Below are 26818 nucleotides of genomic sequence, written 5' to 3' on the forward strand. Positions count from 1 at the left end.
CTCAACTACAAATATGCCCACTCTGTGGAGCTAAATGAGGTATGACTCTTCATGCTGTACAGCTATATCAAGTACCTCAAACTCAAGTACCTTTCAGAGGCACAGCACTATTTTAATGCTTCACAACTGTTTAATAATTGTACTTATCAAGCCACAATGAAAAATATAAAGACACATAAAATATTTTCAAGTTAATTTCTGCTGAAGTTAATTTAGTGTGGCATGAACACTTGATGAAATGGCCTCTCTGTTTTGCAAAACATACACAAGTATTTTGAAGAATTTATGAGGCACTGACATTTGAAGTCATTAAAGTAACAGGACAATTATGATGAAAGAAAATGTTAAGCACTAATCTACACATAACAAGATGTAATCTGTACAAGTTTGTTTTCTTTTCACGTAAAGGAACACATATTCTTCTTACATCTAAATTTTCCCTCGAAAACTTTTCTCATTGAATCCATAACTTTCTTGTTCCTCAGGCTGTAAATAATTGGGTTTAAGAAAGGGATTATGACAGTGTAAAATAGAGAGTCAATTATATCTTGATCATCTGCTTGTGCAGACCCAGGGCGCACATACATGAAGAGAAGAGACCCATAGTATAAAGAGACAGATAGGAGGTGAGCTCCACAGGTGGAGAAGGCCTTCCTTATACCTTGTACAGACCTCTTTTTTAAGATCGTAAAGAGTACACGTGTATAAGAGACAAGAACAATGAGAATTGTGAAGACCTGAATTGAGCCAGAGAAAATAAATATCATCAGAACATTAACAGAAGGATCAGTACAAGAAATTTTCAACAATGGCATGATGTCACAATAAAAGTGATGTATTGTGTTAGAATTACAGAAGGTTAATCTGAATAAAAAACCAGTATGAATTAAGGCATGACTAAGACCACCTACAAATGATGAGACCAGCATTCTCAGGCATTGCCTATTAGTCATAATCACTGGATAAAGTAATGGGTTGCATATAGCTACATAACGATCATATGCCATTGTAGCCAGCAGAAAACATTCTGTGGTTCCACTGACTCCAAAGGAAAAAAATTGTACCACGCATTCATGGAGAGATATCATCTTGTCCTTGGTAATGATGTTGACCAGCATCTTGGGGGTCACTGTGGAGGATAACCAAGTATCCACAAATGCCAAGTTCGCAAGAAATAAATACATGGGGATGTGAAGGTGAGGGTCATTATAAATGAGAGTAATCAGACCGAGATTCCCCATGATCGTGACAAGATACAGCATGAGGAAAAGCAGGAACAGTGGGATTTGCCAAGCTGGTGGATATGTCAGTCCTGTGAGAACAAACTCTGTCAGTTCTGTTGCATTCTTGGTTCCCATATCCTTAATGAAGGGCCTCTGAAATAAAATGAAATGTGAAAAGACAGTTAAGAATTTAACAATTAAAATTTGGTGGGGATAATTTAAATAAAACCATACACCAGCCTAAATGCCTTTATGTTATTTATTCTTACTAAAAACATGAAAGTATTATGGAAATTGTTATATTGAAAACATGCAGTTGTTGTATTTCAAAATATGTATAGTAATAGACATATGTAGAAAAGAAGAAAGCCATTCTGAACATGAGCAAATGTATGGGGAAATTATTGAATGAGGTAGTTTAATCCTTTGTTTAGTTCATGGAAGTAGCATCAAAAGAAAATGTTAGACGGGCCTGGATTTTTAAGTGAATTGAATTAGATGTGAAGGAACTTTAATTTTATTTTTCATGAAGCAGGAAAACCCTGAAAATGTTTAAGATGGGAATCAGTACTTGCTTTTTTAAATAAATAATTGCTTGTAGAATAGAGGCTGGAGATTGAAGAACTTGGGGTCAGAAATACTAGTCAAGAAGCTGGGACAATTGTCCGATGATTTGAAAACCAGATTACATATCATAGTTTTCTGAGTGAGTTTGGTACAAAATACAGATTCTGAGGTATTATAGAAATTGATTCAGAAGGTCATAAGTGGTATCTAGTAATATGTATTTTCTAAATGCTCCCCAGGTGATTAAAGTGCATGTGAGCTTCTTAGTCCATGTATAACAGGACGTTAGGAGTTCTGAGGAAGGCAAAGAGATAGATCAAAATAAATCAGAATGTAGACCCCCTAGGACTTTATGACATCTTAGATGTTAAGGGTTGGTTCCTAAAGGTGAAACATTCACTTGGTGTCTTGCTGGAGTTCAGCTCCAGCGGCCAGGGAGTGCATGTCCTGAGAGGAGAGGGATGGCGTCGGTGAATGCACATGGATACAGCCTCTTCTTTCCGGGTGCTGGACTGCTCAAAATTTATTGGCATAAGTGGTTGATTATATAGACAGTTTCTAACTACAGATTACATCATAGTGTTAAAAGTACATTAGTCAACTTTTAGATTTTGTTTTTCAATCACATGGTACAGCAGCAATACATCATGTTCTAAAATCTTCAACTTAACTAAATTTAGTGAGTACAATTCAAGGACAAACAGGCACAACATATCATGTGGGAAAGAGGAGACCCAGCACAAACCATCTCATGGCCAGCCAATTTTTACAAGCTGAAGAGGCCACAAATATAACAATTATTGTCTTCAGACTAGTGCCTATCTTCAAAGTGTCCTTGGCAGAGAGACAGTATGAGAATATACAAATCAACTTAGCCAGCTATCACTAAAAGCTTCTAAAATCAAGGACAAAACTCATAACTAGGTTTCTTTTGATCATCAATAATATATGTCTAACTTCTATAAACCTCATTAAAATCCTAACTCTAAAGTTTACTGTATAACTAGTTAGTAGATAAACACTATGTTTTTAATTAAGTCGGAATTGAATAGGGGAAAGTCCTTTAGAAGGAAATTGTTACTATATTATTATTGTAATTTCGTTAAATCACAAACCACTACAGGAAAATAAGAATGGAAAATAAGAATAATAAATAAATAATCAGGAAAGTCTGAGGAAAACTGAATAACAAGTAAAGAAAAGAAAGGAGTAAGTCATCCATGGAACAATCCCCACTCAGCAATGCAAAATGGAAATTGTTTCCTGGAAAACTCAGTTCCCCGCTAATGTCAGCGGGCTGGACTTATTGTCTTTTAGGGCCTATCCTCAGAATTGCGCTGTTCAGGAAGGTATCCCATTGTTTAGGAACCTGCCCTCAGAATTGCATCATTCAGAAAGGCCCCTCATCCTGATTAGGAGCCTGCCCTCAGAATTGCACTGTTCAGGCAAGCTCCCTTCCTCAGCTCCTTGTATCTTCTTGGCTCCCCGCAGTGTCTGGGTAGATGATCTTGGAAAATGGAGATTGAAAACTCAGATAAAGCAGCCACTTTTTGCAAAGAACATCTTGTAAACATCAAAATGATATAAACTTAGCAATATGATTCTACAAATGCTTACTAGAAATAATGGCTTGGAAGTCACTGAAGTGTCTGAAAGCATAATATGGATGACCTATCCAGTGGACAATGTGCAGGAGGTTAAAAATAATGAAAATAAATGTGAGGGAGTTATATTAACTTAAAATGTATACACTTCATTTTTTAGATGGATAACTTCTGCTATTCTTTTCTGCCACCTAATTCTTGGTGGTAGACATACACTGTCATTCGCTCTAGAACCAAAATTCTGAAAACTGAATTTTACTCCTCTTAAACCTATAGTGAGGGGACCAGATCTATGGTTAGCCACTCAACCTTACCTACACTGGATTAGGAATATGAAGAGGGGAGAAAAAAGTCAAATGTGGACCAAAGAGATTTTGGTTATAAGAGATTTTTGGTTGCAAGGAAGAAGTATCATGACACCGAAATGGATGCTCTGCCCACAAAAATGGCCTCATCAGTGTAAGCTGTAGCATTCAAGTTTAGCAGCAATGACAGCAACTCTTAATGAGCCAAAGCTGGGACAGGATTTTGGTTGATGGTGGTTTAAATAGTTTTTTGTATGTGTTTCAGTATATTTCTCCAAAGAATTTCTAAAACTCCTTTAGTATTAATTTTTTAGAGTGATTTCCATTCAGTTAATTTTTTGTCTCTTCTACCCAGAAAACTTCTACCCAGGATCACATGAAAGAAGGAAAGAAGGAAAGAAAGAGAGAAAGAGAGAAAGAAAGAGAGAGAAAGAAAGAAAGAAAGAAAGAAAGAAAGAAAGAAAGAAAGAAAGAAAGAAAGAAAGAAAGAAAGAAAGAAAGAAAGAAAGAGGAAGAAGGAAGAAAGGAGAGAGAGAAGGAGGGAGGGATGAAGGATGGAAGGAAGGAAGGAAGGAAGGAAGGAGGGAGGGAAAGAAAGAGAAAAAAGAAAGGAGAAAAAAATTGTTTTATTTAAAAAAAAGAAAGAAGAAGAAATGACCAGAGAAAAGGTACTGAGCAGAATGATCAGAGAAGAGGGAGGGAATTGAAGGTCTCCGTGTTGGGAACTCAAAGAAAGGAAAATAATCTGAAAGACAAAGAGAATACCATGCTTAAAGCAAAACAAATGCTCTGACAGGGTAAGGAGTGAACAGAGATCACTACATGTAGGATTTAAGAGACTTTTAGTGGCTTCAGTAAGAGCAGCTGCCAATTTGTATTAGAGATGAGTCAGCAAATAGTGAAAAGTGAATGGGAAGCAAGTGGCACAGCAGGGTGGAGAATGAAACAGAGCATCTGAGATGTGGAGAACAGAGGTGAATTTCTTGTCTTGTGGAACAATGTCATGAAAGTTGTCAAAAGAGACGGGGGCAGGTGTTGATAGGAGAGAGGATAAGCAGTGAAATGGGAAATTGAGGGAGGAAGGGAGAAATCAAGAAGCAGGAAGAGGTGAAAGGACATTGATGGATACTTGCAGGAAAGAGAAGGCATTGAAGAGGAAGAGAGGAAGTACCAGAGAAATGGTTAGATGAAATAAGGGGATACGCTTAGAAGTAGGGCTCAAATATTCATCTTAACTCTGGTTTTCATTGGATCTGGCATTGCTGTGGCTGTGATGTTGGCCAGCAGCTATAGCTCTGATTACACCCCTTGCCTGGGAACCTCCATATGCCACAGATGTGTCCCTAAAAAGACAAAAAGACAAAAAGAAAAAAAGGTTGTCAACACTGGGAATCCTTTCTTTTTCTTTTATTCAAAATCCTCAATTTATTTTCCCATGGAATTTATATATGAAATGGAGACATTCATTTTAATTTTACTTAATAAATTTGTATTGTTATTAAATATACTACCACTGCCTCCTATCTTTGCTATTACTGTGATGAAAGCTGACTCTCCCTAGAAATCCTGCTGAATTTACTGGACAGATTTTGCCTTTCCAGCAGTTTGACAGCAGAAAATAATTGAGCCAAAGACTGCAACTGAATACAAGCAGTATAAATAAACAATGTCAATAATTGCATTGCTAAATTTAAATTTATTTGAAATGGGCTTCCTTTCATGCACTCCCAAAACTAAACAGTCAAATTTTTCATTTCAATATGTGAGTACTTACTAAGTCATAATGGTGAAAAGAGCACTGGAGAAACATTTTCTGATATTTTCCATATAGGTATTTTTTTCAATGACCTTATTGTCAGAAGTGGGTGAAATGAGAGAGAGGGGTACTGTTTAAGTAAACTAACTTAAAATTTTATCATAGAATATGAGTAACTCAATGGAATAAGGATTTCAAAGACAATTATCAGGAAGATTTCTAATGTAGGAAATATAATGACCTAAATCCCTAAGATTTTTAATTTGTTTGACATTCTAATTCACCAAAATGTATCCTATGGAGTCATTTTAATTATTCTAATGAGATAATTATATATCAGAGAGTACGGTATAGTCTTAGAGTTATTTTTCTTATCCAGATTTTATTCACAATGATAAAATATGCAAATTATTCATTATTTTCCATTTTCAACTGGCTATTTTGATATCATATAAAACAAATCAAATTTTTTACACATTTACTAGTATTTTACTATCTATTACAATAATGAATATTATAGAATAATTCTCTCTTACCAATGTTTGTTAAGAAATTGTTGAGACCCTCTCAGTTTTCAGTGTAGTGAAGTAGAAAATAGTATAATGGCACAGCAATGACAATAACACAAGCAGCAATACATTCTACACTGACTCGTTTTGGAAGCTTTATTTTCCAAGCTCAGGAACATGTTGTTTATATGAATTTGTTTTGAATAGAGTCATCCAGTTGTACAACTGTTTGTTTTTGCCAGGAGAGAGGAGAACTGAAATTCCCCTGATAATGCTTAAGTATTCCCTTTAGGACAAAACTAAGCTTTTCTACTGGGCATTATGCACCTGGACATATAAGAGGAATTCAGGTTATTCCATAAGGCAACAGACTCTGAAATTATAAACATCAAGTCCTTGTTGACAGGGCCAGTTTTAACAAGTGAAATTCCAGTCTTTCCACCACAGATGATATTTCTGACAGGTTTATGCAAACTCCAAATTTATCTATGAATTGTGATACTCTGAGTGCTTTGTTCAGGATGGTCTGGCTTAGCTAATCAGGCTTGATTTTCATGACATCAAAGTTCTAAATTCTCCTCAGGAGCCAGCCCCAAGAAGGTTGTCCCCCTCGTGGAAACTGTAGCTCACATCCAGACTTACAACTAACTCCCACTTTACACTGAAAATTGTTGAGGAATATTACTTATCAATCAAGGGAAGAACACAATAGGAGGTGGCCTAGATGAATGCTCCTCAGACTTCAGTTCCTGTGAATCTCCTGGTGATTTTCTTAAAATTCGCATTCTGTATCACTAGGTCAGGGTGGGGCCTGAAGTTCTTCATTTCCAACAAGATGATGCCTCTGGACATTTGCCATCCTCTGGGTCTTCCTTCATTTGCAAGCCAGCTTAGTAAGAGCTAGATTATTAAGGAAAAACAACAACAACAACAAAAACAAAAACATGGCAAGTACATGCTGGTGTGCAAAGAGAGAGGCAAAGTGGAGACAGAATAGACAATGAAGGCCAACATGGGTTGGATCTCAGAAAAGCTAGAGGCCAAATCAGAGACTTTGTTCTTTATCCCAACTTAAAGGAAAACTATTGAGGGATGTTAAACATAGTAGCCTCATGTTCCCTTTTGACTTTAACTATCAACAGAGACTTTGCCATTGAACTTATATTAAGAGATATAATGACATTATTTGGGTCAAAATAGTATAATACAAAAATGGTAATGTTTTGTTTTGATTCTGAAAATTGGAAAATATTTAATATGTACTTGGAACTCTATTGTCCGATGGGGGAAAGCAAAGGATGTCAACTTTGGTATGCTCATTAATTCATTATCCTGTGTACTTAGAAGTGTGCTAGTGAAAACTAAAAAAGGCATGAAAAAACTCTGTAGACCAAAGACAAGTGACTGAAACCTCAGCAGATGGGTGGTGTAAGTAAGGGAATGTCTATTAGTAGCTTCGACATAAACCAAACCTGACATAAATTTACTATCCCTGTCAGTTTTTGTAATTATCTTTTAACTCATTTTCCTGCCTATGGATGAGTACAAAGGTCTGCATTGTTGTTTTCAGTATGACTAGTCTTTTCAATTATAATCATTTTAATAGGTGGGTCATGTTGTCACATCGTGCTCTTCCTTTGCCTTTCCCTGGTATTATTATATTGAGCATAGTTTTCTGTTATTTGACTTATGTGATATATCTTTTTTTGTGAAATCTGTTCAAAGGTTTTGCCCATTTTTAATGGAGTTGTATAGTTTCTTGTCATAGACTTTTGAGAATTTTCCAAATATCCTAGATATACTGCTTTTATAGAAATATATGACTTGCAAATATTTTCTCCAGGATCTTGATTTATTTCCCTGGCAGAAGATATAACACTGGTTCACCATGCTGTTTGGAACTAGTGAGCAAGAAATAGCAACTCCTGTAGACTTATTAGCAGACATTTGCATCAAGAAGGTGAAAAATGCATCTATCAAAAATCTAGGGCCATTTAACTCAGTGACATTTCTAGGGGATCACTAGTCTGGGTCAAGGGGAGATATACCTTCTAAAGAGAAGGATAAGATTTTGCATCTGGCATGTCTTAAAACCAAAAAGAGACAAAAAACCTCGTGACCACCTGTGGATTTTAGAGCAACACCATGTGTCTCTGGGTGTGCTATTCCAACACATTTAACAAGTATCCAGAAAAGCTGCTAGGTTTAAGTGGGGCTCAAAATAGAAGAAGGATTTGCCAAAGATATGGGCTGCAGTGCAAGTAGTTCTGACACTTGAGCCACATGACCCAGCACAGAGAATGGTGCTCAGAGTGGTAGTAGCAGCTAGCGATGCTGCTTGGAGCCTTGGGGATGTCTGTAGGTTAAAATCTAGACAGACTTATGTTTGGAGCAAAGCCCTGGCATCCATTGCCAATAACTATTCCCTGTGTGAGAAATAACTCTTGGTCTGCTACCGGGCTTTATTAAGGACTGAATGCTTAACCATGGGCCACAAGTTTTCTATGGGATCAGAGCTGCATTTCATGAACTTGGTGTTATATGACCCACCAAGCTACAAAATGGGCAGGACAAGGTTTTCCTTTATCAAGTGGAAGTGGTATGTTCACTCTCTGGTCTGAGCAAGCCCCGAGGGCACCAGTAAGTTTCTCTATCCCAGCCTGCACTATGGCGTCATGATGGTGTGGACAGTGTTCTCTGTAATAAATAGATAGAGAAATATATTACCTGGACCTGATTTTCCAATGAATCTGTACCACATGCCAACACCTTTTGAGAGTGGACAACTGCAGTACTATCAACATTCTCTGTGACATCCATGTAGGACTGTCGTGATGGAATATCCTCATACTGGGCAAAACTTTGAGTGTTCTACATAGAAGGAGAAGATTTATGATGATATAATGATCATGGGCTTTAGCCAGTGGTTTAGCTGGATGGTAAGGTACTTTGAAGAATGATATTGGAAAATTATACCAAGGAAACCTTTGAAAGAAATATATGGATAGATTCTTCTAAATGCACAAACCCCTGATATTTTTGTCCCACATGAATGTTCACTACAGGGTGACTTCAGCAAAGAAAGACCTTAAAAATCAAATGGCTGGGATAACTCAGTCTCTGGACAACAATTAACATCATTCTTCAGGAACCCCTCTCCTCCTTAAATGAGCCTGTTAAGAAATGGGCCATGATGGCAGAAATGGAAGTTATGCTTGGGCTCAGCAACATGGACTTGCATTCAGCATGGCCAGCTTTGCAAGGCCATTTCTGAGTGCCCCATTTGACAGCACAGAAAGCAATACTAAGTCTCTTATAATGCACTAGTCTTGGGGTGATTATCCTGCTATCTTGTGACAGATTGATTACTTTGGACAATTTTCCATCCTGAAAGGATCAGTGTTTTGTTCTTATGAGAATAGACACTCTAGATACAGATTTTCCTTCCTTCCTTGTCATCAGTGCTTCTGCCAAAACACCTATCTGTGGACCTAGAGAATTTTCATCCACTGTCATGATATTTCATACAGCATTGCTTCTGATCAAGGAATTCACTTCACAGCAAATGAAGTGTGGTAATGATTCTATTTTTATGAAATTAGCTTATTTACCGTGTTCCCTAGAAATCCTGTAGCAGCTAGTTCAAGAGAATGGTTGAATGGACTTTTAGAACTTAGTTATAGCACTTCTTGGATTACAATACCATAAAAACACAAGGTTCCTCAGAAAACTGTAATATTTTATATCAGCATTCAATACATAGTATTGGAATCAAGGGTGGAAATGGAAGTGGTGCCTCACCCACTTGGCTTTCTTTGCTGTTCCACTGATCTCTGTGTCTGTTTTCATGCCAGTACCATACGGTTTTGATTAGTGTAGCTTTGTAGTATAGTCTGAAATGAGGGAGTGTGATACCCCAGCTATGTTCTTTCTTAAGATTTTTTAGGTATTTGAGGTCTTTTGTATTTCCATACAAATTTTTAAATTATTTGTTCTAGTTCTGTGAAAAGTGTCAATGCTGTTCCATCAGAATTGTCTTGACTGTAGAAATTGCTTTGGATACCATGTTTAGTTTAACAATATTCATTCTCAGCCTGCCAGTTGGTTGGGCCTGGCCCAAGAGTGCCCTAGGGCTGGTGCCTGCTCACTGGTGGATGGAGCTAGGGCCTGGGCTCTCTGACTGCAGAGGCCTGGGGCTCTCCATATTTAGTGCCTGTGTGCTGGTGTGTGGGTCCAGGTCCTGAGCCCCCTGGTGGACATTCCGTGTGATATTTTGTATGGAACTTTTTAGAATGGAGTCTTTATAGCCCAACCTCTTGATTATCCAAAAGTGATCCTGGTGGCCTTCAAAGTCAAACATTCTGGAAACTCATTTTCCTGAGATAAAATGCCCAGGGTGGGGAGCCTAATGTGGGACTCACCCCTCACTATTTGGAGAGAGCCTCTGCAATTGTAATTATTCTCCCAGTTGTGGATCACTCACTGAGGAGCATGTGTCTTGACTATACAACTACTCATTCCCCCGTCTGTCTTGTGGGAATTCCTTCTTTTTATCTTTAGTTGTAGAAGATCTATCCTGGTTGATTTTGTCCTTTCTCATTAATAATTGTTCCCTAAAGAGTTTTAATGTTTGTGTGTCCATGAGAGATCATGAGCTCACAGTCTTCCTGCTTTGCCACCTTGGCCCAGGGGTGCTATTGTCTTCATTTAAGGTTTAATTACAGTTTAAGGAATTGTGTATGGGCACCAAGTTGGCCACAGGGAGACTGGAAATGCTTTAGTTTATGTGTCAAGTTGACATGGCCTAGGGATGCCTATATATCTGGTTAGACATTATTTTTATTTGTGTCTTTGAGGATGATTCTATAAAATATTAGTACTGAATTTGTGAACTAATTCAATGGCCATCATCTACCCCATTGTGGGCATGAGTGGAGCAAAAAGGTAGAGGAGGACTGATTATTTGGAATTATGATTCTTATTTTGCTCTCAGTGCTCTTCATTCTCAGGTTTTCAGACATGAATAGATATCTATACCATTAGCTCTCCTATTCTCAGGCTTTAATACTAACATCAGCTTCCCTGAGTCTCTGTCTTTCTGATACCAGATGATGGGACTTCTTAGCATTAGTAAATATGTGACACAGTTATCTTATAACAAATGTTTTTAGTTATAGATATATATGTAGATATAGATATAGATTTAGATATATATTGATCTAGATTTTATATTGTGGATGTGGGTGGGTGTGGAGATATGTATATATATAGTTTTTATTACTCTGGACAATCCTAATACCAAAACTCACTGTAGGTTTAGTGAATGTCTTTATTTTTTAAAAAAGATAGAAATATAATGGAATTGCTAGCCATTGTCATTAAATAAGGCTGATTTAGAACCTTCTCAAACAAGATATCATCATATTGTCATAACAAAAGGAATAACTCGCAAATGAAATTTCTTTGAAGGGGGAGAAGGCAAGATGGCAGAAGAGTAGGGGGACTTGCTCGCCCTCTCCCAGAAACACCACAAAAAAAAAAACCCACACTAAATGACTAACACAGAACAGCAACTAAATGCTGGCAGAAGAAATTAAACCTCCAATAACAGCAAGAATCTCATGACATAACTGGGTAAAAGGAGAGAAAAGAGGAGAGTGAGAGAAGGGGAATCGGGACTGGATCAGCACTCCTGAAAGGGAACTGGGAAGGAGAAAGGGAACCCACACCTTGGAAAGTCACCTAATCGATGGAAAGATCAACCAAGTCAGAGAGATCTCCAGACCCTGAGGAGAGCACAGCAGTGGGTCTGAGATCTGAAAAGCACAGTGAGAGCTGAACAGATCACCTGAACTATTGGCACAGTCACCAAAAACTGAGACGCTAGGGTGGGTGCTGGGCACCAAGACCTCAGCTCCAGAGGTTAGTCCCCAGGAGGGAGCAGGCTGGGTTTGGCAGTGCAGAGACTGCCTGGGGGACTAGGAAGCAGTGCATCACAGGTGGAGGGAGCAATACACTAAGGGCTGTGGAGTGGAAAGCCACAACAGAGGGAACTTGGGAGAAGAGCTGGACCCGCAGGAGAGACAAGGTGCCAGTGTTGGGGAGAAGAGAGCACGAGGGGCGGGCTGCCATAGAATACTCCTTGCACCCCAGTAGTGCTCTTGCCCACCAGCCAGCAGAGAGCGGTGCTACCTAGTGCATCCCTTCTCCCCTAATCCATGCATGCCTGACCTGAGGCCACCTGCCCTCCTGGAGGGCTGGCCTCACAACTCGCAGGAAGCTGACCACTTCAGGTACTTTCCCTGGCCTGGCCTGGCCTGCCCGCCCTCTGGAGGGGCTACACCCTGTGGAGTAGCACCCAGCACTGCCAGCCCACTGAAAGAGTTCTGCAGCCCAGAAACACCAGAGCAAGCTCTGCCCAGGCACGGGAAGTATGCCTCCATTGCAGTGCAGTACTGCCAGTTCTGGCTGCCCTGGGGAAGGGCTCCCTTGTCTCTGAGTGCCCCACCAGCTACTCCCACCCTCAGGAGATGCTGTACTCCCACAGAGCAGCTACCCAGCCCCACCTGTCCCCTGGAAGAGCTCTGCAGCCCAGAAGCACTAGGGAAAAACCTGCCAGGCCTCAGAAAGTCTACCTCCACCACAGGGTGGTCTTGCCAGTTCTGGCTGCCCTGGAGAAGTGCTCCTTGGTCTCCCAGTGGCCCGGATAGCTGCTCCCACACTCAGGAGGCACTGCACTCCGACAGAACTGCCCAGAACTGCCCACCCCCTGGAAGTGCTCCACGGCCCAGAAACACCAGAGCAAGCTCTCCCTTACCACAGGAAGTCTACAATCATTATGCTGTGGACCTGCCAGTCTTGCCCACCCTCAGGAAGTCCTCCTTGGCTTCAGAGTGACGCTTCTAGCCCTGCCCACCCTCAGGAAATGTCCAGCTGCCTCAAAAAAGACCAGCCAACACTGCCAGCCCTTGGGAAACACTCCAGAGAAGTGCCAGGGCAAACCCTTCCCAGCCACAAGGAGTACACCTCCACCACAAAAAAGAAAATAACAAGCAAGATGAAGAAGCTCAGAAACCATTCCCAGTTAAACCAACATGAGAACTCACCTAAAGCAGTCAATATTGGAACAGACCTCTGCAGTCTGACAGACTTTGAATTTAAAAGGGAGATAGTGAAAATGCTGAAGGAATGAAGAGCAGATATGAACAGTAATGCAGCCTCCCTCAGAAAGGAACTAGAAAATATAAGGAGGAGTCAAGAAAAAAACTACAAAATTCATTTGCAGAGATACAAACTGCTAAAGCCAATAAAGACCAGAATGAATAATGCAGAGGAACGAATTAGTGATGTGGAAGATAGAATAATGGAAATCAGCCAAACAGGACAGCAGACAGAAAACCAAATGAAAAAAAAACATAAAAGCAATATCAGAGACCTAGGGGATAATATAAAGCAGGCCAATCTATACATAATAGGAATTCCAGAAGGAATAGAAAAAGATAAAGGGATGGAAAATATATTTGAAGAAATTATCATTGGAAACTTCCCAAGTCTAAAGGATACTGATATCAAGATACAGTAATCACAGAGGGCCCCAAACAAGTTGAACCCAAATAGACCCACACCAAGACATATCATAATAAAAATGGCAAAAGTTAATGATAAAGAGAGGATCCTAAAGGCAGTGAGAGAAAAGCAAAGTGTCACTTATAAGAGAACCCCCAAAAGGCTATAAGTTGTTTTCTCTACAGAAATTCCACAGGCAAGGAGGGAATGGCAAGGGATATTTAAAGCACTGAAAGGAAAAAATACCCAGCCTAGAATACTCTATCCAGCAAGAATATCATTTAAAATAGAAGGGGAAATAAAAGTATTTTCCAACAAACAAAAGCTACATGAATACAGCAATACAAAACCCATTCTAATAGAAATATTTAAAAGGCTTCTCTAAATCAAAAAAAAAAAGAGAGAGAGAGAGAGAGAGGAAGAACTAGGATGGAGGAAACCACAATCAGAGAGCAGTCACTTCAATAGGTGAACATACAGATCTAATCATGAACATGTTTAAAACAAAATAAAATTTTTAAGAAAAAAGACATTGAGATCAAAAATGTGGGCAAGGGAAGTAAGGAAATAAATAGATTCTTTTTTAATTTTCTTTCTTTTTAGTTTTAGTATGGCAATGAAGTGTTCACCTACAGGACTATCAGGCTGAAACACACAATAATAGGAAGGGGGTAACATACTTAAAAAAACAGGGCTAGCACAAATCAAAACCAAACATTACATTCACAAAAAATGAAAAGAAAAACACTCAAGCAGAAAATAAATGCAGACCATCCAGCCAAAAAAAGAAAGGAAGAATGGAGAATCATAGAATCAACTGGAAAATGAGGTTTAAAACAGCAATAAATAAACATCTATCAATTATCACCTTAAATACATATTTATCAATAATTACCTTAAATGTCAATGGACTGAATGCTCCAATCAAAAGAGGGGCTGAGTGGATAAAAAAGCAAAAACCTTCAATATGCTGCCTACAAGAAACTCACCTTAGGACAAAGGACACATATAGATTGAAAGTGAGGGGCTGGGAAAAAATATTTCATGCCAATGCACATGACAGGAAAACAGGTTGCAATACTCAAATCAGACAAAATAAACTTTAAAATGAAAGACAAGGAAAAACAATGAAGGACACAATTTAATGATTATGGATCCATTCAAGAAGAGGAGATTGCTATCATCAATATATATGCACCAAATATAGGACCACCCAGATACATAAAACAAATATTAACAGACATAAAGGGAGAAATTGATGGGACTACAATCATAGTAGGAGACCTAAATACCCCCCTCACATCAATGGACAGATCATCTAGACAGAAAAGCAATAAAGCAACAGAGATCCTAAAGGAAAGAATAGAAAAGTTAGACTTAATTGACATCCTCAGGACACTACATTCAAAAAAATCAGAATACCCATTCTTCTCAAGTGCATCTGGAACATTTTCAAGAATCAACCACATCTTGGGACACAAAGCTAACCTCAACAAATTTAAGAGTATAGAAATTATTTCAATTATCTTCTCTGACCACAATGGCATGAAACTAGAAATCAACCACAGGGAAAGAAATGAGAAAAAACCTACTGCATGGGAGACTAAACAATATGCTACTAAAAAACCAATGGGTCAATGAGGAAATCAAGAAGGAAATTAAAAAATACCTTGAAGCAAAGGATAATGAAGGCACAACCACTCAAAATCTATGGGATGCTGCAAAAGCAGTGCTCAGAGGGAAATTCATAGTGATACAGGCCTTCCTAAAAAAAAGAAGAAAAATCTCAAATTGACAACTTATCCCACCACCTAAATGAATTAGAAAAAGAACAAAAAAGACTTATAGTCAGCAGAAGGAAGGAAATTATAAGGGTAAAGAGGAAATCAATAAAATAGAGATTCAAAAAACAATAGAGGAAGTTAATAAAACCAAGAGTTGGTTCTTTGAAAAGGTAATTAAAATTGACAAACCCCTGGCTAGACTCACTAAGAAGAGGAGAGAAAGAATCCAAATAAACAAAATAAGAAATGAAAAAGGAGAAATCACAATAGATACAGCAGAAATACAAAAAAAAAAAAGCCATAAGAAAATACTATGAACAACTATATGCCAACAAATCTGACAATCTGGAAGAAATGAACAACATTCTAGAATCTTTCAGCCTGCCAAAACTGAATCAAGAATAAATAGACCATCTGAACAGACTGATCACTAGAAATGAAATAGAATACATCATAAAAACACTCCCAATAAATAAGAGCCCAGGACCAGATGGCTTCACAAGCGAATTCTACCAAACATACAAGGAGGAACATATGCTCATCATCCTTAAACTTTTTCAAAAGGTGGAAGAAGGAACACTCCCAAAGACATTCTATGATGCCACCATCGCCCTAATTCCAAAACCAAAGAAAGATACCACCAAAAAAGAAAACTATCAGCCAATATCTTTGATGAATATAGATGCAAAAATTCTCAACAATATCTTAGCCAACCGAATCCAGCAACATATCAAAAAGATCATATATCATGACCAGGTAGGGTTCATCCCAGATTCACAAGGGTGGTAAAACATATACAAATCAATCAATGTCATGCACCACATTAACAAAAGAAAAGTAAAAAACCACATGATCATCTCAATAGCTGCAGAAAAAGCATTTGACAAAGTCCAACATATGACAAAAACTCTTGCTAAAGTGGGTATAGAGGGAACATTTCTTAACATAATCAAAGCCATTTATGACAAACCCACAGCAAATATAATACTCAGTGGAGAAAAACTGAATGCCTTCTCACTCAAATCTGGAACAAGACAGGGATGCCCACTCTCACCACTGCTCTTCAACATAGTTTTGGAAGTCCTAGCCACAGCAATCAGACAAACAAAAGAAATAAAAGGCATCTAAATAGGACGAGAAGAGATAAAACTGTCACTGTATGTAGATGACATGATACTATACATAGAAAACCCTAAGGACTCAACCCAAAATCTACTTGAACTGATCAACAAATTCAGCAAAGTAGCAGGACATAAGATTAACACTCAGAAATCAGTCACATTTCTGTATACTAACAATGAAACTTTAGAAAAGGAATACGAAAATACAATAACTTTTAAAATCCACCCCAAAAAAATCAAATACCTCAGAATACACCTGACCAAGGAGGTAAAGGACCTATATGCCAAGAACTATAAAACATTAATCAAGGAAATTAAAGAAAATGTAAAGAAATGGGAAGATATTCCATGTTCCTGGGTTGGAAACATTAATAGTGTAAAAATGGACATTCTTCCCAAAGCAATCTACAGATTCAATACAATCCCTATCAAACTACCCATGACATTTTTGCAGAACTAGAACAAACCATCCAAAAACTTATATGGAGCCACAAAAGATCCAGAATTGCCAAATCAATTGTGAACAACAAAAACCAAGCAGGAGACATAACTCTTCCGGACATCAAGCAATATGACAAAGCCACAGTCATCAAAACAGTGTGGTAGTGGTACCAAAATAGACAGATAGACCAATTGAACAGATGGAGAACCCAGAAATAAACCCTGACATCTATAGTCAACTAATCTTTGACAAAGGAGGCAAGAACATAAAATGGGAAAAAGAAAGTCTATTCAGCAAGCATTGCTGGGAAACCTGGACATTTGCTTGCAAAGCAATGAAACCAGAACACACCCTCACACCATGCATAAAAATAAACTCAAATGTCTTAAAGACTTAAATATAAGACAAGATACCATCAAACTCCTGGAAGAGAACATAGGCAAAACATTCTCTGACATCAACCTCATGATTATTTTCTCAGGTCATTCACCCAAGGCAACAGAAATAAGAGCAAAAATATACCAATGGGACCTAATCAGACAAGTTTTGCACAGCAAAGGAAACCAAAAATAAACCAAAAAGACAACTCACAGAATGAGAGAAAATAGTTTCAAATGATGGAACTGACAAGAGATTAATCTCTAGGATATACAAGAAACTCATACAAATCAACAGCAAAAAAGTCAACCACCCAATAGAAAAAATGGGCAAAAGACTTGAATAGACATTTCTGTAAAGAAGATATGCAGATGGCCAACAAGCACATGAAAAATGCTCAACATCCCCAATTATTAAAGAAATGCAAATCAAAATTACCATGAGATATCACCACACACCAGCAGAATGTCCATCATTAATAAGTCCACAAATAACAAGTGCTGGAGGGGGTGTGGGGAAAAGGGAACCCTCCTGCATTGTTTGTGGGAATGTAAATTGGTACAGTCACTATGGAGAACAGTATGGAGGTACCTTTGAAATCTATACATAGAACTACCACATGACCCAGAAATCCCACTCTTTGGCATCTATCCAGACAAAACTTTCCTTTAAAAAACACATACACCTGCATGTTCATTGCAGCTCTATTCACAATAGCCAAGACATGGAAACAACCCAAATGTCCATCAACAGACAACTGGATTAGGAAGATGTGTTATCTGTACACAATGGAATAGTACTCAGCCATAAAAAAGAAGAACATAATGCCATTTACAGCAACATGGATGGAAGTAGAGACTCTCATACTGAGTAAAATAAGTCAGAGAAAGATAAATACCATATGATATCACACAACTGGAATCTAATATACAGTACAAATGAACATCTCTACAGAAAAGAAAATCATAGACTTGGAGAATAGAATTGTGGCTGCCTGGTGGGAGAGGGAGGGAATGGGAGGGATCAGGAGCTTGGGGTTAATGGATGCAAACTATTGCTCTTGAAATGGATTTACAATGAGATCCTGCTGTGTAGCATTGAGAACTATGTCTAGATACTTACACAGCAACACAACAATGGGAGGAAAAAGTATGTATACATACATGTGTAACTGGGTCCCCAGGCTGCACAGCAGAAAAAAATAAATAAGTAAATAAGTAAAATAAATAAATAAATAAATAAGAATGAAGTTCCAAGTTCCGCCCATGTTGCTGTAAATGTCATTATTTTGTTCTGTTTCATGGCTGAGTGGTATTCTGCTGTGTATATATATCACATCTTCCTAATCCAGTTGTCTGTTGATGGACATTTGGGTTGTTTCTATGTCTTGGCTGTACTGAGTAAAGTAAATCAGAATGAGAAAGACAAATACCATATGATGTCACTTATATCTGGAGTCTAACATAAGACACAAATGAACCTTTCCATAGCAAAGAAAATCATGGACTTGGTGCAAAGATTTGTTGTTGCCAAGGAGGAGAGGAGGGAGTGGGATGGACTGGGAGTCTGGGGTTAATAGATGCAGACTGTTGAATCTATACATGTATGTGTAACCAGGTCAACATGCTGTATAGTAGAAAATTGACAGAACACTGTAGCCAAAATTGGAAGCTATCATAAAAATATAAAAGTAAAAAAATAAAAATGAAATAATGAATGTCCATAAGTTTATATAACCTGACAACTAATTTTAATGATTAACAGATATATTTCCCATTAGCTTTATCAATATGATACAGTGGGATTTAGGCTGGCTATCAATACTGTCAGTCAAGTTTCCCAAGAAAAGTTTATAAAAAGGTCCATAATACTTCATCCTTTGGAAAATATGCCCCATTAAAATCTGTATCCAGGGAATTCCAGTCGTGGCTCAGTGGTTAATGAATACAAATAGTATCCATGAGGACGCAGGTTCAATCCCAGGCCTTGCTGAGTGGGTTAAGGATCCAGCATTGCCATGATCTGTGGTGTAGATAATAGGTGGGGCTCAGAACCACATTGCTCTATTTTCAGCTCAGGCTGGCATCTACAGCTCGTATTCGACCCCTAGCCTGGGAACCTACATATGTGCGGGTGTGACCCTAAAAAGGAAAAAAAAAATAAAGAAAAAAAATCTGTAGCCAGCTACCCAAAATTGGAAGGAAAGTATAAAACCTAGAGTGGATATCTTCAGAATATTTACATAGTGCTTTTTAAGTAGGGAATAGAAACTCCATTTAACTTGTCCCTAACATCTTGATTTTAAAATATTTACTTCACTGATTATTAAAAAGAGTAGCTATTTCATAAGTCCCAAAACAAGAAAAATAACATTTGGACAGAAATTCTCCTGACAGAGCCTATTAATGTTTGTTTCCACAAGCTGCCCAGGTGATTCCAAGGCACACTAAACTTTAAGAACCACTCTATTAGAGAAAAACAACAAGAAAAAAGAAAGCCTGGACTACAGGGGGATTCATATATGCTTAATATATAGCCTATACCCTATAAATTATGCTATAGGTAGTTCACAATTCTGAATGAGACATACTGTTATAATCTGATAGTGTTTGTTTTTACCTAATTTTAGCTATATTGGCTCATTAAACACAGCCTAACATAATGTTGTCAGCAACCTCTCAACTGCACAAGGTATTATAAAATGATGAGAATAAATGCTTATACATATACACAGAGAGAGGGGAACTATGAACTCTTTTAACTCTCCAGGTTAAGAAAAATCTGTATATTTTGATAATAAAGAGTATTTCTATTATATTATTAGTATTTACAGAGGGTGGTTTCATTAAATATTATCAGTGTTCCAGGCAATGGATGAACTTAGCATTGTAATATTATATTTTTCATCTAAAGACCATTAAGTAATACATATATCATATTTGTTTCTTTTTATAGAAATATGCAAAATGTCTTCTAAAATGTGGTATTCATATAGGTTTATATTTTAAATCTTTCCAAACATGCCACTTAAATGACATATATGATCCAAAAATGAATATATATATATATATGTATGTGTGTGTGTATATATATATGTGGTTTTATATATATGTGTGTGTGTGTGTGTGTGTGTGTATATATGTAAAACCACAGTGTAAACAGGAACATATCAGTGAAGACATTTTGGTAAATTTTTGGAAGGGATAAATTACTTGGGATTTTTATGAAAAACATATAAAAGCAGTAGAATCTCTAGATTAAACAGACAAGTTCAAAATAATGCCACATAGGAAGACTGGATTTCTGAGACCCTCCAATTTAATATCCACCTAACCTCTTCTTTAATATCCACCTAAACTAAAAAAAAAAGGACTGGGCAGGTAAGCACACGATGCTCATTCACTCAGCTTGATGTCACCCTTTTCATTCAAACACCAGGCCAATTAGTGAAGCATTTCTACAAATTTCAAAGAAACACACACCAGTTGCTTATATTAGCAATGTAGTCTTTGGGTCATGACAATGTAGGAACAAATGTTTAGACAACTTACAGGAAAAAAGCAGAACCATGGGAATGTTATACAACAACAGAAATTGGCAAGCTAAGAACATAAATACATGAGCAAATTACATATACATTTACATATATGAAATTCTGAATATGTATACCAAATATACACTTATAATCTGGTAGAAATAAGAAGCCACTAAGCATGTTTGAAGACGGTTATTATTTAATCAGAGTACTGTTCATAAAATAACCTGCAATGTTTGAGAAGAGAATAGAAACAGGATACAGGAGAAGTAAGAAGGCTATTTTAAATTACAGATGTGATTTGTTATTACAGATGTGAGTAGTTTTAGGATGAGTGCATTGTCAATAGGAATGTGTATAAATAATTGATAAGGTTGGAAAAGTCAGAGATGAACCCGAAGGTGAATCACTTATTCATGGAGTGTATGGCAAGACAAAAGGTGACATTTAAGGATTTGGGGAGCACAAAACATGCAAATTCTTTCTCTTTTTCATGTTTTCTTGGGTGCCTACTGAATGCTCTGATATCATATGATCTTAACATTACTTGAAGACTTTTGCTCTCAACAGCATAGTCCAGTAAACTTTACATATTCCTTCTTTTTTTCTTATCAGTTTCAAGATTTTAAAATAGTTGGATGATAGAAACCATTTCCTTCCTAATTTGACACTTTTTACTCCAAGGTCCATCCCAATTAAATCCACCATCTCATCTCTTAGCTTTCTGAATCAGTGAGAGAGAAGTTTCCCTCTCATTGTCTTGGTGATTTCAGGGAGACAGCAAGGAGTGATGGCTTGAAATGGGATCTTAATTATCTGCTCAGAAGTTGAACATGTGCAGCCTGTGTGAAAAACAGGACTACCAGCCACCAGAGCAGCTAGAGGCTAAAAGCAGAATTGTCCTGATTCTTGCCTCCTATAGAAAGCAAGAATGTTTCAAAATGGCAAAGGCTCCTAAAAGCAGGTACCAATTCTATTCTTAAAATCCCATTACAACATGTGGGGGAGCACACAAAGAAGTGGTCTATTTTTCTAAGGCAGAAGCAAAGCAGTAATGCACACCCAAAGGAAAAGTGTGGTTGTGGGTATTCCCTTGAAAGAGAAGCATGACAGAAAGGTGAATTAATTCACTCAGTCAGGACAGTTCTTCCAGGTCTTTCTTTTCCTTTGGCTAATTATCTTGTTTTATTTCGCATACCTGACCAGACGCAGGGCCCTCCTCAATATGCATGAACATCTTTGGGCCAAGATTGATTCCAGAGTGAAGGATTATGGTATGGTGTCAGGATTTATTATGCTCTGATATCCCCTCCCTTTTTGACACTAGGAATCTTTCTCCACATGTGTCAGTCTCCTTAACCCCAAGGATAGGAAGTATGTGATCTTTTGCCCAAGCAGGACTTAACCCTCTCTTTAACCCTGACATTACCATTGTTTAAAGTATCCATCGAAGACAAATTCTGGTTATTTATCTTGTTCCTGTTATTTCTATCTTGAAGTACAAATAGGTGGCTCATCATAAACGTCTATACCAAAAGCAACCTAGCTCCTGCCTCAAGTAGTATAAACAAGAGGCTAGTTGTAAATGTCTATTCTGAAGCCCATCTATCTCCTGCCTCATTGGGAATGGCCTCTGTTCTTGCAAACAAGATCCTGGTTCCACTGTGGTATATAATATGAGTAATAGGTAATATGAGTCTCAAGTTTGCACAGTTCTACTACTCTCAAATACATCATATGTATATTTATTTTCTAAGTAGTTATACTAGCATGGTGCTTAGTGCATGTATCAAGTCACATTGATAACATATGCATAAAACATTTTAATTTAATAATTTATTCTCTTATCCTAATATAAGATGAGCACTTGGTTAAAAATTATTCTGTGTTTTCTAAGTTTTTAATAGCATATGCACTTACTGTAAGATGTTTACTAATACTTCCACCTTAAGGCATTAAAACTCTAAGGCAATAGTAAATGGAAAAAACTTTGAACACTAATCAACACATGGTGACATCTAATCTCCACAGTTATATGACTGTTTAAATGAAGGAAGACCGGTATTAGTATGAGTTCTAAGCATTGCTCTTCAACTTTTTTGTCAATGAATCTATAACTTTCTTATTTCTCAAGCTATAGATAACTGGATTTAATACAGGAATTATGATGCTGTAAAATATAGAGTCCACCATATCTTGAGCATCTGCTTGTAAAGATGCTGGGCGCACATACATGAAGAGAAGAGGCCCATAGTATAAAGAGACAGATAGGAGGTGGGCTCCACAGGTGGAGAAGGCCTTCCTTATGCCTTGCATGGACTTCTTTTTTAATATTGTAAAGAGGACAAGTGTGTAAGAGACAAGAACAATTAGAATGGTAAACACCTGTATTGACCCAGAGAAAATAAATACCATCAAAAAATTAATGGATGGATCAGTACAGGAAATCTTAAACAATGGTATGATGTCACAGTAAATTTGATGTACTATGATGGAATTACAGAAGGTTAATCTAAATAAAAAAGCATTATGAATTATGGCATGGAAAAGGCCACCTAAAAATGACCAAATTAATAGCCAAATGCATAGTCTATTGTTCATAATTACTGGATAAAGTAAGGGTTTGCATATGGCCACATAACGATCATATGCCATTGTTGCCAGCAAAAAACATTCTGTGGTTACACAGATTGCAAAGGAAAAAAATTGTACCTGGCATTCAGTGAAAGAGATCATTTTGTTCTTGGTGAAGAAGTTGACCAGCATCTTGGGGGTCACTGTGGATGATAACCAAGCATCAACAAAGGCCAAATTCCCAAGGAATAAGTACATGGGGATATGAAGGTGAGGGTCATTGCAGATGAGAGCAATCAGACCAAGGTTTCCCATGAGGGTGATGAGGTATATAATCAAGAACAGCAGGAACAGGGGGATTTGCCACTCCGGTTGATATGTAAGTCCTGTGAGAATAAATTCTGTCAGCAATGTTGTATTTCCCTTTTCCATCTCCTCACTAGGTGTTTCCTGAAGTAAATGGGGTAAATCAAAGGAAAAGTCACTAAGAAATTATAGTATAAACATACTGGAGAACAGAGACAAAAATGCATATCATAATTCTCTCTTAAGTTTGTTTATTACATACATAATATGGAATGTATTGGGGGGGATGGACTTAAATGATTGTTGAAATCCAAAAACCATGAAAACAGTCAACAGATTTGAAAATGAATGACATTCTAAATATCTTTGTTTGCTAAAGTAGCCAAAGCAGCAACAGGACAAATACAGCAAATGCATCCTTCATCCACACCAGTGGCACTCAGCACGAGCCATGGTGTCCAATACAGCAGCAGAGACCTCATGGGGCAAAGGCTGTGACATGATTTCTGCTATTAACTGACTGCCATGTTTGTTTTTATTGCTGCCTATTTTTGTCTAGCTGATTCCACTAATATCACTGCCATTTGCATGTTAGGGAAAAGTTGCTTCAAAAAAGCATTTCATATTACATCCAGTATCCTTGGCTGGCAGTGATAAAGATAGGGTAAGACCATAAGATCATAATGATCAGAAAAGCAGGGTAACTGGAGAGCAGAGTGTTATGAACATAAAGAGAAGAAATATGTTCAAGAAGGACAAAGAAAATCACAGGGCAGTGGCCAAAATAGATGTTGTGATGGTCAAGAAGTGAACAGTATATCATTGTGCATGAAAATTAAGAGATATTTTAGTGGATTTGGTGAGAGCAACTTGCATTATGTGAGAGAAATGGGACCCAAGAATAATGAGAAATGAAAGGCAAACAAGTGGCACAACAGTGAGGAGAATGAAATGGAGAATTCATGTTGTTAATGCCCACTGCCTGTGGAGAGATAGAGAATTTTTCATGTAGATCATTTTAAGAAAAGTTTTCCAAAGAAAGGAGAGAAAAGGAAGGAATTAGGAAGAGAAAGGAGGCATTCATAGAGAAATAGAAAGAAATTTTAAGTAGATGAAAACATCATAAAACTAGAGAGAGAGAAATAGGAAGAAAATAATAGAATCCTAGATGGATAAGTGTAGGAAAGACAAGCCACAGAAGAGGAGTAAGGGGGGGGTGGTCAGAGAAAGTCTGAAGTTGTTAAAAAAAAGGAATGGCTCAGATGTAGAGGGTACATCTTTATCCTAATCCTAGTTTTCATCAAAATTTGTCAATAGTGGAAATCATTTCTTTTTCCTTTATTGAAAGTCTAAAGTTTATTTTCCTGTGGAATTTGTATATGAAAGAAATTTTTGATTTAAATTTTACCTTTGGAAGTTCCCATCATGGCTCAGTGGTAATGAACCTGACTAGTATCCATGAGGACATGGGTTCAATCCCTGACCTTGCTCGGTGGGTTAAGGATCTGGCATTGCTGTGAGCTACAGTGTAGGTTGCAGACGTGACTCAGATCTGGTATTGCTGCGGCTGTGGCATAGGCCAGCAACTGCAGCTCCAATTGGACCTCTAGCCTGGGAACTTGCATATGCTACAGGTGCAGCCCTATGATCAAATAATAATAATAATGATAAATTTTACCTTTGAAACTGTGTACTGTTCATAAATATGCTATCACTGTGGAAAAATCTTTCCATATTTGAGAGGTGCTTTATCTTTGTTATCACAATGGTTAAACTGAATTTCTCTAGAAATCTTACTCATTTTACCTGAGAGCAATTTTTATCCCCCAAATTTGATTTAGCTGAATAAAATTGAGCTAACTACTGGGATATAATTCAGGCTTCGTAAGTAACCACCAACAATAATTGCAGTAGTTAAGTGTATTTTTATTTGGAACAGGCTTGCTTCCATACAATCCCAAATCACTTAGGTAATTGAAAATTCCCAAATTCCACATATGTGTGGCCCCTTAAGTCTTAAAATCCTAGAAACAATAACAGAGAGACATTGCGTGCCTATTTCCTACTGCATGAATATAATATACTGAATGAAATTACTATCAGAAGTGGGAAAAGGACAGAGGAGTTAATATTAAAGTGATTTACCTTGCAAATTTTATTCAGGGAATGTTATTAGTTAAATTGAGTGGATCTTTTAATAAGACTAACCAGAGAAATTTCATACATAGAACCCATTATGAACTGACTTTACAACAGTTTTAATTGTTTAATGTTTAGTTCTCCAAAATTTACCTCATAAAGTCATAACTATGGAAACATAGTAAAACATTTTAAAGGGAAAAATTCAGTCTTAAGGCTATTTGCTTATTTAGATTATAGTCATTAAAATAAAATATATAGATTATTCAGTTTCCTTGTTCACCTGGCTTTACTGGAATCTTGTTAACCAAATATAAAATTATAAGAAATTACACAGTATTTTAACTTTATATATATATATATATGGATATATATATATGGATAAATATATCAATTAATTTCTCTTACCTATAACTTTTAAGAAAATGAGAAAATCCATCAAAGGGTAAATCAGTCTAAAGTGGAAAAAAATTACATACCACAAGAAGGACGATAACACGGGTAAAAAATTCTTTGCATACAGACTAATCTTAGAGTATAGAGTTCCCAAGATCAGAAAAAAACTGTATATATAAATTTGTTTTGAAACCAAGAGTCAGACAGTTGAACTACTCTGCTTTTGCCAGAAGTGGAGGGAAGTAAAGAAATAAAATTCCCCTAATAACACCCGTATATTCCCTTTAGAATAAAACTAGGCTCTGCTACTGGGCATTATAAACTTGGACATGTAGGAAAAGTCTAAAATGTCCCCCAGAGTATTACAGACTCTGTAATACTTGTATATCAAGTCATTGTAAACAGTTCCAGTTTTAACAATTGAAATTGCATTTTATGCCACTCTTTTCCACCACAGGTGAAATTTCTGACATGTTTAGGCAAATACCTCTTTATCTATAAAGTTACTCTAAGTGCTTAAATTAGTGTGGTCTGATCTTAGCTAATCAAACATGATTTTTCAAAAGAATAATGATTTTACTTTTATATACAAATATATTCATCTTTTTTAACA

General features: G+C 37.2%; 2 protein-coding genes across 2 annotated transcripts; both read right to left on the reverse strand.

Annotated features, from left to right (window-relative positions):
- Positions 1-398: 398 nt before the first annotated feature.
- On the reverse strand, positions 399-1379 carry LOC110256360 (olfactory receptor 5H8-like). Its single transcript, XM_084989988.1, has one exon. The coding sequence runs from the start codon at positions 1356-1358 to the stop codon at positions 399-401; it is 960 nt and encodes a 319-aa protein (XP_084846114.1). The 5' UTR covers positions 1359-1379.
- A 21487-nt stretch (positions 1380-22866) lies between these two features.
- On the reverse strand, positions 22867-26536 carry LOC110256244 (olfactory receptor 5H2-like). Its single transcript, XM_021068967.2, has 2 exons — positions 26529-26536; positions 22867-23803 (listed from the first exon to the last, which is right to left on the reverse strand). The coding sequence occupies exons 1-2, from the start codon at positions 26534-26536 to the stop codon at positions 22867-22869; spliced, it is 945 nt and encodes a 314-aa protein (XP_020924626.2).
- Between the last annotated feature and the right edge of the window lie 282 nt (positions 26537-26818).

Source organism: Sus scrofa, chromosome 13 (assembly GCF_054392235.1).
Source record: "Sus scrofa isolate SSC_HxYL_T2T_F1_AM1 chromosome 13, Sscrofa_HxYL_maternal_Yorkshire_Landrace_v2.0, whole genome shotgun sequence".
In the NCBI taxonomy this organism is placed as follows: domain Eukaryota; kingdom Metazoa; phylum Chordata; class Mammalia; order Artiodactyla; family Suidae; genus Sus; species Sus scrofa.

Coding starts and splice junctions, on each gene's coding strand:
- LOC110256360 (XM_084989988.1), bottom strand. CDS start 1,358: ATGGGAACCAAGAATGCAACAGAACTGACAGAGTTTGTTCTCACAGGA.